At 41.3% G+C, this 13,444-nt stretch overlaps 2 protein-coding genes across 2 annotated transcripts; both read left to right on the top strand.

Annotated features, from left to right (window-relative positions):
* Positions 1 to 1,004: 1,004 nt before the first annotated feature.
* On the top strand, positions 1,005 to 4,238 carry LOC310991152 (perforin-1-like). Its single transcript, XM_083978751.1, has 2 exons — positions 1,005 to 1,017; positions 3,727 to 4,238. Exon 2 carries the CDS (start codon positions 3,741 to 3,743, stop codon positions 4,125 to 4,127), a length of 387 nt encoding a protein of 128 aa, XP_083834877.1. The 5' UTR covers positions 1,005 to 1,017; positions 3,727 to 3,740; the 3' UTR covers positions 4,128 to 4,238.
* A 1,785-nt stretch (positions 4,239 to 6,023) lies between these two features.
* On the top strand, positions 6,024 to 11,290 carry paxx (PAXX non-homologous end joining factor). The gene is made up of 7 exons (XM_083978844.1): positions 6,024 to 6,152; positions 7,908 to 7,968; positions 8,267 to 8,316; positions 8,451 to 8,629; positions 9,369 to 9,422; positions 10,427 to 10,517; positions 10,612 to 11,290. Exons 1-7 carry the CDS (start codon positions 6,052 to 6,054, stop codon positions 10,658 to 10,660), a joined length of 585 nt encoding a protein of 194 aa, XP_083834970.1. The 5' UTR covers positions 6,024 to 6,051; the 3' UTR covers positions 10,661 to 11,290.
* Positions 11,291 to 13,444: the final 2,154 nt, after the last annotated feature.

Here is a 13,444-nt window from a genome sequence, read left to right on the forward strand (position 1 = left end):
TCAACATTTTGAAATTTAAAGGTACATTGTGTAGGAATTACTCCCATCTAACGTTGCGGTTGTATATCGCAAGCAACTCAGTCATATTTTTCATGCTGCATTCACGTGAAATTGGGCAGACGGCAGACGGACAACAGCCACTGCATGTAACAGCATAAACAGGCCTCTGTGTAAACAAGTGGTCCGTCAGCACGAGGCAAAACAATACATATGACAATATGTTGTCATGGCGATGTGGTATTGTTTACCTGACCCACGTTTTACCGGCTTTCTCTCGACTTTTGTGACTAAAATGACATCAATTTGATCAGTCTTTATTATCCCTAAGGGGACAATTGATATAGAAGGTGTGCATGTAGAGGCAATGAAAGCCCCAAAACATGAAATGAAGAATGTGTGTGGTCTTTTTGGGGGCTTTCAGCCTGTACATGCACACATTCTATATCAATTTAATCCTACAATCTCCCTACAATAAACATTTGAGGAGCTACAACAGTGTGCAGACTTCACCCTTTATCTAATCATCACAACCTTCAACCACCCGAATCTAGTCAGTGAGTCCGAGTGAGTGTTTGTTTCCATCAAGGTGTTTATGAGATACCCTGTCCATGTCCATGGCTGTTCTTGGCATGGAGGTATAAAAACCTGTTAATGCTCTAACCCATGAGTACTCAGTAGTTATTACAACATTATTCAGTAGGCTACTACTGATTCAGTCTATATCCATTTCACTCATCCTTTATTTTGATCCACTCCAAATATTATAAACTTTTTTAGTATATACAATTTTAACATGTATGCTGTTTAAATAAACTTCAAGCCAATAAAGCCAATTTTGTTTAAGTGTCACAAGTCTGCCAATCACAACAGCCAAAATAGTTGTTTGCCATGTTGTGTAATGCTGAGAGTGTGACAGGTTTTCTGGGAGGGTGTTTTATCAAACTGATAGGAGCACTGTAGCCTTTAAAAACCAGACCTGTAGATGCAAGGGTGAGAAGCACGGTATCACCACTACAGGTAAGACTTTCATACCACGGTTTAGTCATGGGCAGTTGAGGCTTTTAATTTCTTCAATCTGTTTCATTCTCCTGGGTCATTAGCCTACTATCAGGACCATTTCACCCAGTATAACAAAAAGTGTTTCTGAACATGATTTCCAACCATAACTTTAAAGGTACGTTCGTTACCTTTAACTGTCAGTGCAAGCTGTTTTTCGATCGGCAGGGCAGAGATACGAGCTGCTCATCTAACAAGCTACGCAGGCATATGGTCCTGGCTTTCCCTCATCAAACTCATCAAATGCACAATCCAACAACTCCAAAACGCTCTCGTGGACAAGTTGTGACCTGCACATTTGTTGGATTGTGAATTTAGTTTGATGAGGGAAATGTGGAAATACCGTTCAGCTCACGTAATCCCACGTCTAAAAATTCAATTCAATTCAATTCAATTCATTTATTAAGGACTGCACAACAAGTCGGCAGAATTTGCTTTCGGCACAGCATAGTGCCAGCACATAGTACTGTGTGGCAACAGACATCAGTTATACATTTAACATACATGAGCAGACATTTACATACAGACTATACATTTAACACAGATGGAGTATGGAGATGAGTGGAGTTCAGTAGCCTGATGGCAGTGGGAAAAAAGCTGTTTTTGAACCGGGTTGTTTTTGTTGAAATGGACCTAAAGCGTCTGCCAGAGGGCAACAGTTGAAACAGGTGGTTAGCTGGGTGTGTTGAATCAGAGATTATTTTATGTGCTCTTGTTATTGTGCGTTTATGGTAAAGTGAATCAAGTGATGGGAGGGGGGTGTTTGTGATTAGAGATGCTTTTTTTATGATACGTTGGAGTTTGCTGCGTGAGTGAGTGTCCAGACTGCCGTACCAAACTGAGATGGATGCTGTGAGGATGCTTTCTAGGATGGCTGTGTAGAACTGGAGGAGGAGATTGCGTTTGACTTTATATTTCTTGAGCTGCCTGAGGTGGAATAGTCTTTGGTTGGCCTTTTTTATTATATGGCTTGTGTTATAGTCCCACTTGAGTGTGTTGCTGATATGAGTGCCCAGGAACTTGTAGGAGTCTGTGATTGTGATAGGTTGTCCAGAGATGAGGAGGGGTGTTTTGAGGGGTGGTTTGCGTCTGAAATCTGTTATGAGTTCTTTGGTTTTAGAAGTGTTAAGATGGAGGTTATTGTCCTGGCGCCAAGTTACAGCTTGGGCCACCTGCTCTCTGTAATGAGTTTCGTTGTTGTTGGTGATGAAACAGCTTGCACCAACAATTAAAGATAATGAACCTGCTCCTAAAACTATAGGGATTATGGCAATAGGCAAATGTGCCAAAATGTTGAAATATCCCTTTAAAGCAAACTCACATAACAGGCAGTTACAGTGATATATGATAGAACAGTTACTGTAGCCTCTCAGGTGACATATACTAAAGTAGAGACTTGAATTTGACTTTGGATCTTTGGACTCAACTTCTCTTTTTTTAAAAGAGAAATTGAAAGAATATGAAATTGAGGCATAGTCTTGTGAATGGTCATAAACATTATATTAACTGCTATCCAATTGTGCCCTAAAAATTAGATTTTTTAAAACATTTACAAAGTGATTATATCATTAGGTATTGCATGAGGTGAAATTCAAATAGTGAAGAAGTAGCATTACACCTGTGGGTAATGGGTTAAATCAAATGAGTTGATATAATAACCAATTCAAAAAGCAAAAATAAAATGAATAAACAATAAATTAAATGACTACCATAATATAGAATTTATTACAAAAAGATATTCAGACCTAAGTGAACAATTAATCGTGTCCTCTTAAGACATTCTAGTCTTGTTTGACTGTAAAGTTTAGATAATTAACCTTGCCTTCCATTCAGTTGCATTTTCTATTTGTACAAAAAAAACTATTTGTAGAAGAAAGACTAAGTGACATGTTGTGAATGTAGGTACAACGATGGGAACAGCAGAACAAACATATGCAGCTGTTTAACAGCTACATGTTCACAGTGTCCTTCAGAGAAGATTAGGTATATCTCTGTTGAGCTCAACAATTTGTGTGTGGAAAGAAGATAAGTGCACATTTGGAATTATCTTTATGGGTGGAACATGGCCTGTTGACAGGTTCTATTTCTTGCACCAACACCTGTTTCATTTACCATGTCATGTGAATATTTACCTAAATGATCTTGTATTTAGATTTCAGTTACAGATACAGTATGTTCAAAATTGCCTTGAAGTTAGCCTACCCCTTATCTCCACATTTTACTCTTCAAACAAAGTTCTCAAAATCAAACTAGTAACCGTTAGTGTCCAGATAAACTGGCTCAATCAAGAAAAATACTGTCTCTCAAATGCAACCTGACTGGGCTTCTCATTAAATTGTAAATGTTCATGTCCGACAATTTCGGAGATATACTGTAACAAAAGAATAATTTGAAATAACCACATAACATGTTGATGTCTCTAAATGTCTCCAAATGTGTTCATTTGTAGCTAAAAGGTCTTTACAATGAATTAAACAAAAGCTTTTAAATCTAGAAAAAAATGATTGGTTATTATTGACAGTGAGCAAAGTTAGCTGCATCTTTAACATTTTATATGCTGGTGCAAACGAATATAATCATGTTGCAGTCCCTGTTGTTGTAGTAACAAAAAACAGATGTTAGAAGGCATTTCACTTGCTACAGTTTGGATTTCTTGTTCCACCTCCACAGTGTCCTGTGAAGCCATGGCCTCCAGTCTTTCCCTCCTCCTGCTGGCCTTGTGCGGTCTGAGTTTGGCTCAGGCCCATCTGAGGGTGTTTAACCTGCGGGCCACCGGTCTTCCCTCAGACCTGTTCGGAACCACAGACGGCTATATCAAGTTGTTCTGTGGCTCGGCCACGCTGGGTACTACATCTGTCCGTCATGACGAAGCCAACCCCTGGTGGGGAGAGGAGTTCTCCAACTTCAAGGTCCAGGAGAATGACATACTCAGGCTTGAGGTGTTTGACCATGATTTCCTCATCGATGACCTGCTGGGTGTCTGCCAGCGTCAGATCAAGAAGGGAACCCATCAGCATGACTGCTTCCTGAAGGAAGGTGGCACCCTCCATTATGCCTACACCCTTGGCTGACTCATTGATGTATAGATGTATCTGACACACACTGACCAAGACTGACTGTCGAAACCGGTCTGTGGTAGTTGCCTGTAGTACCAGTGAGGCAATAAAGACATCAGAAAGACACTGAGTGTTGCTGGCTTCTTGTTCTTTTTAGATGTATCTGACCATCAGTCTTCACATGCAACCTGCATCTCTCAGATTGGTTCTGAGGAATGTATGAAAGAGACTACCTGTGAGTGCTCTCTGTTCCCATCTATGATTCATAATTTCATCAGAATTAGACCAAAATAATTCTCAAACTCAGTTAATTCTATCAATAAACTTCTTTGTTCCCCCCATGTGTCACACTGTATCAGGGTGTATTCACACCTGCAGTGTTAGTGCGCACTAAATCTGGTGCGCACTAAATTTGGTCCAGTTTGGGTTGGTGTGAAAGCACATCGCACTCTAATGCGCACCAAAACTAGTGCGGCCTGAGGAGGTGGTCTCGGTTCGGCTCCAGCCGAACTCTGGTGCGCACTAGTTTAGGTGTGAAAGCAACCGCACTCTGGTGCGAGCCAACTGCCAGGCGAACTCAACACGTTTGAGTTAAAAGGGCTCCCGTAGTCGGGGTTAACGGGTTAACGCAGCGGGGAGACCGCCCGGTGCTCCGGTGCTGCGGAGCTCTGTCCCCACAAACGAAGCAGCAGCAGCGGGGCAGCCGGTCGGTGCGTGTCCGCTGAGTCCGCTCAGACACCGGACAGGTCGGCGTCCGTCCCTCGGGTCCGCGGAGCAGCTGATTACCGAGCAGCGGAGGTCCGTGTTTAACGTTTAACCGGGAACTAACGGGACCGAGCTGGGTGAACGCAACCGGAAACCAGCCGGAAGTACCAAACAGAGTTATACATGCAAACAATATAGAAATAAATGACCAGAGCTACTAACAACCGGCTCTACTCGAGTCTCCATCATGAAAGTTTTATCAATCAGCGCTTCCAGATTTCAGCCGGTAGTCATGGAGACGTGAAGTTCTCCAAGTTTGGTCCCGAGTGATAAAAAGCAGGTGTGAACGCAACCGCACTAACTGAAAAATGAAACAATGTATCATTTTAACATTTGGTGCGCACCAGGGTGCGCACTAAACAGGTGTGAATACACCCTCATTGGCTATTTTACCCACTGTAAAAAATAAAGAGCTGCTCCAACGTAAAATCTTTCACTAACTAATTCCCTAGCTATTGTTAATTTACTCAATTTGTCTGTTCATTCTCTCAATTAAAAAATCTCAGTTGGCTCAATTTGATTAGCTCTATTAAAGTTTATCTATTATTCAACCATCAGAACAATTGACTCAATAAAGTTTATCCAGTATCTTATCATGCAGTCAATTAGAAATTCTTCATTGGACATCCCAATGAATAATAAAACCGCTATAGGGAATTAGTTTCTATACAATTGTTCTCTAAATCAATCACCATAAAATTCTTAATTGGATGTAAAACTAGAAATACTGAATCAAAAGAATGAAAGCAGCAATGCTTTATTTTTATTTCATTTTTTTTTTTTTTTACCAAAACTTTATTAAAAATGCAAATGTTATAAATTGCATCACACAATGTTCAACACTGCATCATTTGCACCAATAGGCAACATATGGGAGATAACATTAAAATTGTTTCACATGAATGAATCATAAAACAATATACAGTGGGTCCTAGTTTGATTTGGTTGGATTCACACATGAGATGACTCATCAGTTTGTTTTTTACACAAAACCTACAGACTGATGGGCAGAGTGACTGACATAGATAGACTACTGACGACTGTAGGAATTGTACAGCCGCCAGTAGATGGCGGTAGTGCAATATCCTGGATGGATTAAACCCCACAGTGGTAGAAGAAGAAGGAAACGACAGGTTTGTTATGCTTCCTGGTCCGTGGTTAGTGAGGAGAAAAGATGGATGTGAACCAGACATCATACTACACAGTGATGGATAAAACTAGCCAGTCTAGGTTTATTTGCTACACTTACAGAAAGAACGGAATCTTTTCTATTAGGTGAGTCATTTAGTTCACTCCTGAACCAGTCTCCATTCATAACCGACCGCTTCTTTGTCCATCTACCTTCTATTTACTACGAGTCAGACAGGCCATGTGGTAGAAATGTTGTTGTGGTTGTGATAGGCTACTCTCTTTTTTAACAAGACCCAGCTTTGGATTCGGATTCGGATGTGTTTCACCAAACAAACAGCACCGCATGAACATCCTCTTTTCACGTGTTGTCGGGGTTTTCATTGTTGTCCGCCGCGGGTTTCATTGTTTTTCACGGGACCGTGGACCCCGACAGGAAACAGAGTAGCAAACATAAAACAAACACAATAAACATTCAACATAGGTCATTTAAAAGCCTGATCACTGCAGGGACAAATGAATCTCTCCATCTACTGGTCTTACATGTCGGAAGCAGGTAGGCCTATCTGCGTCTGGAAGGAAGCAACCTGAACTTTTCTGCACACCCTGACGATTCCCACAATTTTATTCTTGTTTTAACATGTTAAAAGACCAAACCAACAACTACTACTCACCCTCATGTCGACTAAGAGCTGTGAGAATTCTCAGAGTCCTCCGTGCCTTCTCTGAGTTACGGGGGGGGGGGGGGGGGGGGGGGGGGGGGGGGGGGGGGGGTCCGCGCAGCAGTATTTGTCCATATAATGGTTGTCAATGGATACCAACGTTCTTCGTCCAAAAAGACACACCAAAAAACATCCAAATACCTCCATAGTGCTCGTCTAGAAATTGTTCTGCCGGTCAGTGCACTGACACAGGAAGAGCAGTGAACTGAGACACTGGGAGCCTCTGCTACAAACAAGCTCAAAAAAAAATTTTCTGAACAATTTCTCATGTCGGGGCTTCAATACAAGAGGGACATTACACACGAGCACTAGGCATTAGGGTTCTTATACAGTTGGACCGAGAAGTGGCAAAGTGCAAATGTTACAACTAATCCCATGGGTGGGGTTAGTTGTAACATTTCCTGTGCAAATAATTTCCTAAAATTCTATCTATATCAATTTCTATCAAAATTAATACTGTTTTCAGAATGACAGTGTTAAGGGGAAAAAAACTAAAAAGTAATCTAATTACTGTAATCAGATTACATTTTAAAATATTGATCTGTGTTGATGCAGGCATGTAGCCTGCACAATATGTCTTATTTATTGGAAAAAATGTTGTTCAAAATGAGCAAGAGTCAAAGACTAAACAACAATGAAGCGTGCTCCAGTGCCAACTGCCCATGCACACATGTGTTAGTGTGCGTGGATGTGTTTGTGTGCGCGCGCCCGTGTGCATGAGAGAGGCCGAGTCCAGAGATGAGTGATGGTGAAATGCTGTTATAATACTTTTTTTTTTTTTTCTGTGAGAGACAGTGGCGGGCCGCCATCGCCTCCTTAATGGGAAATACTGTACTGAATCGATATTGAAGCATTTAAATAATATTGAATCAAATTGCGACATAAAGAATCAAAATCAAATTGAATCAAATTGTGAGGTTCTTAACAATACCCAGCCCTAGTTTATTAAAGCTAAAAACACAAGTAGTGAAATAATCCCACAAAACCTAAAAACATCCACCACCCTCTCAGTTCATTCATTCAACAGATGAAGAAGCTGATCTTCCTACTCTGCCCACGTGACTCTGCTGCTGCTGTTGCTGCAACCCTGTAAATTTCCCCATTGTGGGGCAAATAAAGTATTATTTTACTGTATCTTATCTTGTCTTGTCTTATTATAGTTTTTGTTTATTTGCTGTAGTTTGACAGATGCAACCGATGTTTGGAGCACAGAGTACACTGAGGACACACTGAACCAGTTTGTAAGTTTTACATCATTTGTTTTCCAAATATATATACAGTACGTACATACAGTCACCAATAGTATATCTGTACAGAATTCATTCTTTTAAAAAAAAAAGTTTCCACTACGCACTGCTGGATTGTATCTATTTTCTCTTAGGAAAATTGTTTTCTGTTGCTTTATATTTATCTCTCACTATCATCTGATGCTGCAACACTGTAAATCTCCACATTGTGGGACAAATAGAGGAATATCAATATCTTATCTTAATTTTCACTGTGTTACCTAATTGGTTGTAACTGTGGTTGTTTGTTTAGAAACAGAGGTTTGCCTTGAAATCTACAGAAGATTATGCTCTAAGACTCAGGTAAGAGCTCAGTCTGGCTTCCTTAAAAACATCTTTGAGTAGCATTATGGAAATGCACTAGGATTCAGTGGTATCAGTGAATGCACTGATTAGACAGTGTCATCATGTTGTATATTCCTGTATCTTCTTCTCAGATCAGCCTGTGGTAGTGGGGATGTATCTATTGTTGTTCATGACATGAAGGCAGAGTTCCAAGTGGGCTCCGGTCCAAGTGACTTGAGAGTCACCCTGTCCAGGCTGGAACGCCCCGAGGCCGCAGAGGAACTGAGGGAGCTGTTGTTCAGGATGGCTGACCGCCTCACTCAGCTTGATGGTAAATTGACTTTGTTCTTGTGACATATTAGCCGCGTTTCCACTGCAGGAGTTCCTGGTAAAAGGAGGAGGTATAGGAACTTCTATAGGAACCGTCCTCTCAGTCGGGCCCTCTCGGTGGCTGTGTCTCCACTGCAGACAGGACCCACCGGGCTCTTATGGCGACATGCGACAGTTTCAATCATCGTGCGGTCGCTGTGCAGCGTTTTTTTTTTTTTTTTTTTTTTTTTACTGCTCTTGTTTTTTCCGGCAGTATAGACGCTTTCTAAAAAAAAAAGATGGTGTTTTTAATTGCCATCTCGATCATCACATAATCCCACGATCACGTATTTATTATTCTCTCTTTTTTCCGGCCGTCCCACGTTTTTAGTAACTTTGGGTTTTAAATGCCGCTTATTTTGAGGCTTTCTCTTAGCGTCACATCCTGCTTTGAATCTGACCAATCAGCACAGAGTAAATCTCAAGCCCCACCGGGACATTTTCAGGGCCGATATGAGTACCTACCCCCAGGCAGGGACTCTGTTCGGCCCCGTAAAGGTTCCTGTAATCGACCCTGTGGGGGAGGTTCCTGCAGTGGAGACACACACCAACGGTCCTGGCCCCGTAAAATGACCCCGAAGTTCCTGCAGTGGAAACGCGCCTATTGGAGCTGTTTCACGTATAGTGTGGGATTTTGTTGAATAGGAAGTTACTTTTGAAGGTCACTTTCAAGCCTCACTGAGTTTTCTTCTTTTCTCCAGGTAGGCCTGTCCCAGTCAGTCTAAAGGACAATCACCACCAGTGGCGTCCTACAGGTATGTTTTATTTGAAGTTGTTTGATGTATTGTGTCTAGTTCACCCAAAATTGAAATTTCACTCATTATCTACTCACCCTCATGTGGCTGGGAAGGGCTGGGAGAAGTTTCAGAGTTATCCGTGGCTTCTCTGAGTTACAGGGGGTCTCGGCATAGCAGTGCATGTCCATATAACGGTTGCAAATGGATACCAACTGTCTTCGTAACAAAAAGACACACCAAAAAACATCCAAATACCTCCATGCTGCTCGTATGTAATGTCCGTCTTGTATTGAAGCCCCGAAATTAAAAAAAATTAAATAAGTCTATATTTCAAGCTTGTTTTGTAGCGGAAGCTTCTCGAAGCTCCTCTTCCCGGTTTGTCAAATTTGGACGAACTGGGAAGAGGACAGACCCTGGTTCGTCCAAATTTGACAAACTGGGAAGAGGAGCTTCCACTACAAACAAGCTTGAAAAATTTAAAAACAATTTCGCATTTCGGGGCTTCAATACAAGACGGACATTACATACGAGCAGCATGGAGGTATTTGGATGTTTTTTGGTGTGTCTTTTTGTTACAAAGACAGTTGGTATTTGCAACCGTTATACGGACATGCACTGCTATGCCGAGACCCCCTGTAACTCAGAGAAGGCATGGAGGACTCTGAAACTTCTCCCAGCCCTTAGTCGACATGAGGGTGAGTAGATAATGAGTGAAATTTCAATTTTGGGTGAACTATCCCTTTAATTAATGGGGAAACACTGAAGCAAATCATATACCATGACTTGTAAAGTCAACCCAGTTGAACATATGTGGAGATTTTGGACAGCTGTAATGGACAGCACTCTTCACCATCATCACCTAAAAAGAAATGTGTTGACATGGTTGCCTATAGCAACAGTGTTCAGGGGGAATATCACCCGCTAACAGGCAGTTAGCAGACCTGTGGTTAGCTGCTGTAGGCTATGGTGTTGGTAGGAGGCTAATAAAGAGAATCTAACCGCATCTTGATTTTTGTCTGTAGAGTTCGAGCCCAGGCAGCAGCAGTGTGCTCCATCAGTGACTATGAAGAGACGACTTCCAGGGGCTTCACTCATTAACCCAGGAACTAAGAAGTAAAGTGTATCTTTCATAAGTCAGAAATAGGCACATTCTTCATTGTGTGAATATAGAGCAACAACCTTATACTCAGCATCACCTTCTCTACAGAAAGCTACAGGCCACTGGGGTGGCCTTTGATGATGCAGATGAAGACTGATCCAACTCCATGTCATCACATTGCTCCTTTACAGCCACCAAGGAATGTTCTTTTTTACATGTCTTTTTTAAATCACAGCTTCTATACTGCCTTTATGGCACACGGCATCAAACACATTAAAGGGATACTTCAACATTTTGGCAAATTGGCCCATTGCCATAATCCCTATAGTGTTAGGAGTAGGTTCGTTAAGTTTTATTGTTGGTGTAAGCTATTTTTAGCTACGCTACAGAGGCTAATGGAATTTATTGGTTTCCCTCATCAAACTCATCAGATACACAATCCATCAACTCCAAAATGCTCTGGTGGACAAGTTGTGACCTGCACATTCACCACGCTATGCAATAATAACAGAACGTTACAAGACAGAGTTGTTTTCGAGGTAAATTCACACAAAACCGCTGATGCGCGTATTTGATGAATTTGACTAGGGAAACCAAGAAATCCCATGAGCCTCCACTGTTCTAAAAATAGCTTGCACCGACAAAAAAAGGTAACAAACTGCTATGACTATAGGGGTATTATGGCAATGGGCCAATTTGCCAAAATGTTGAACTATCCTTTTAATAACAGTAATTTTAAATGGTATTATTCCTCATGAACTATTTAATTGTGCTATTAGGTTGAATGTAATTTAGTCTGGAAATGAAATAAAATGTTAACAGAAACAATGTTTATATTTATATTATTTATTACTATTTATTATTATATAACATCAGTCAGTCAGACATCTTTAGATCTGTGCAAAACATGTTAGGGCCCATCTAAAGCTATGCAAGTCAGAATTTTACTGTAGGGGGAGGTATACACCGATCAGGCATAACATTCTGACCACCTGCCTAATATTGTGTTGGTCCCTTTTGCTGCCAAATATGCAACAAACTACGATGCACTGTGTATCCTGACACCTTTCTATCAGAACCAGCATGAACTTCTTCAGCAGTCTGAGCAACAGTAGCTGGTCTGTTGGATTGGACCACAAGGACCAGCCTTTGCTCCCAAGGGGGTAGTATAATGAAGAGGTTTTGACTAGAGTGCTGGAATAAGACAGTACAGTCACTTCCATTGAGTCTTGTGGTAAGCCTCATGCGCCCCGTAGTGGAGGGATATGGGTATTGCAAAAGTGCCCAGAAAACCCATTCACTACACAAAACGGCAGTGCTTTTGCTTTTAGGTATCTTGCTCATATTAAGTTATGCTTATAATAATAATAAAAAATAAAACCAGAGGTCCATAGTGACTAAAGGTACATAAAAGACAAGAATAAATACATAGATGGCAAACAAAGCAATCATTATCAACCAGATGTAGACTGGTATCAGCCCTCACATACAGGCTGGAGCGCCAGTGGCTCCACAGTCTTGAAGAGAACCGTAACAAGCTCTTCTCACCGCCACACTAGAACAAAATGATGTAATTTCCTGAGGCCGACAGCCTGCACATAAATTTGTACATGAGATTGCCTATTAGAGCAGAGCAGTTTGCCACCCCAACATTTACAAACATCTTGCTGGCACTGCACCATCGGGGAAGCTTTAAAAACATCCTCATGCCATCATCATGTTTATTTTACTATAAACACGCCACAAGTGGGCAGTATACAGAGGAAGTATGCTCTAAATAACGCTATAGTACATATGCTAAACTTCCGTGCAAGCATATTGGCCTGCAAGAAAAGCCTCTGACTGTCTGTTAATGTTAATGATATGTTAAACATATCGTTTACAATATGATGGCCAAGATATTCCACCTCATTACATTCTTCAAGAGCAGAACCAGATAAAAAGAATTCAGGGAAAACTAATTTCACCTTTACTTCTGACAATTATAATGTTGACAATTATATTTGACGTCAAAGTCAAAGCCGTTTAAACTTACGCTATCTTTGTACTCTTAAGACTCCACCTGTAAAGATTTTAAAGACATCTTTTTGAACTTTATATGGCGTAACAAACAGCACAGATTAAAAAACAAAACAAAACAACAACTGTTATTTCAAACAATAGGTCTGAGGGGGGTCTTGAAGTCATCAACTTTGTTCACACCAATAACACCTTCAAAGTGAATTGGTTGAGAAGATGTGTGCTTAATGGTGAATATTCCTTATGGTACTTAATTCCTTGTATTGCAACATATTTTAAAAATGTGGTGGTTTACAGTTTCCCTTAAAATGTAATTATTGTCCTTCTAGACTTCCTCTCAAAATGTCTAACTTTCACAGACAAGCCCTCTTAGCGTGGAAACTGACTGTGCCAACCGGCGGAGCCGTGAACTGGGTCACATGCGATTTGCACTGACACGGGCAGAGCAGTGAACTGAGACACTGGGAGCTTCCGCTACAAACAAGCTTAAAGCAGAAGTAAGCGATATTTTTGTGTTAATATAAGTCTTAAATAGTTATATCTTCCGACAGCAATCACTTACATAGAGTGTTTGGACCGAAACACGGGTCTGTCAGTCACTCTGCTCTGCTCTGAGCCGAGGAGAAAACTTTTCTCGTATCCTACAAGTTTTATCCAATGAGGAGAGAGAACGGCATGCAGGGCTGTGTGTGCAGCCAAGGGATGCGCCTGAATGTGGTGATGTAGGGACGAGGACCAATAGATCCATGACGAGGGAGGGGGCTGCTAACTCCATCGGCTGACAAGACGTTATGGTGCGTTCAAGGCAGCCCGTAACTCGTGTTTTTCCGACCTGTGAAGTCGTACCAGTTCGATCTGGTATGAGTTCGGGTCGGAAGTTACGAGTGGCCGTAATAGTGACTTTCACAGGTAAAACAGGTCG

Source organism: Trachurus trachurus, assembly GCF_905171665.1.
Source record: "Trachurus trachurus genome assembly, chromosome: 9".
Classification (NCBI taxonomy): Eukaryota; Metazoa; Chordata; class Actinopteri; order Carangiformes; family Carangidae; genus Trachurus; species Trachurus trachurus.

Coding starts and splice junctions, on each gene's coding strand:
- LOC310991152 (XM_083978751.1), top strand. CDS start 3,741: ATGGCCTCCAGTCTTTCCCTCCTCCTGCTGGCCTTGTGCGGTCTGAGT.
- paxx (XM_083978844.1), top strand. CDS start 6,052: ATGGATGTGAACCAGACATCATACTACACAGTGATGGATAAAACTAGC. Junction 6,153..7,907: donor AACGGAATCTTTTCTATTAG/GTGAGTCATTTA, acceptor TATTTGCTGTAG/TTTGACAGATGCAACCGATG. Junction 8,630..9,368: donor CCGCCTCACTCAGCTTGATG/GTAAATTGACTT, acceptor TCTTTTCTCCAG/GTAGGCCTGTCCCAGTCAGT.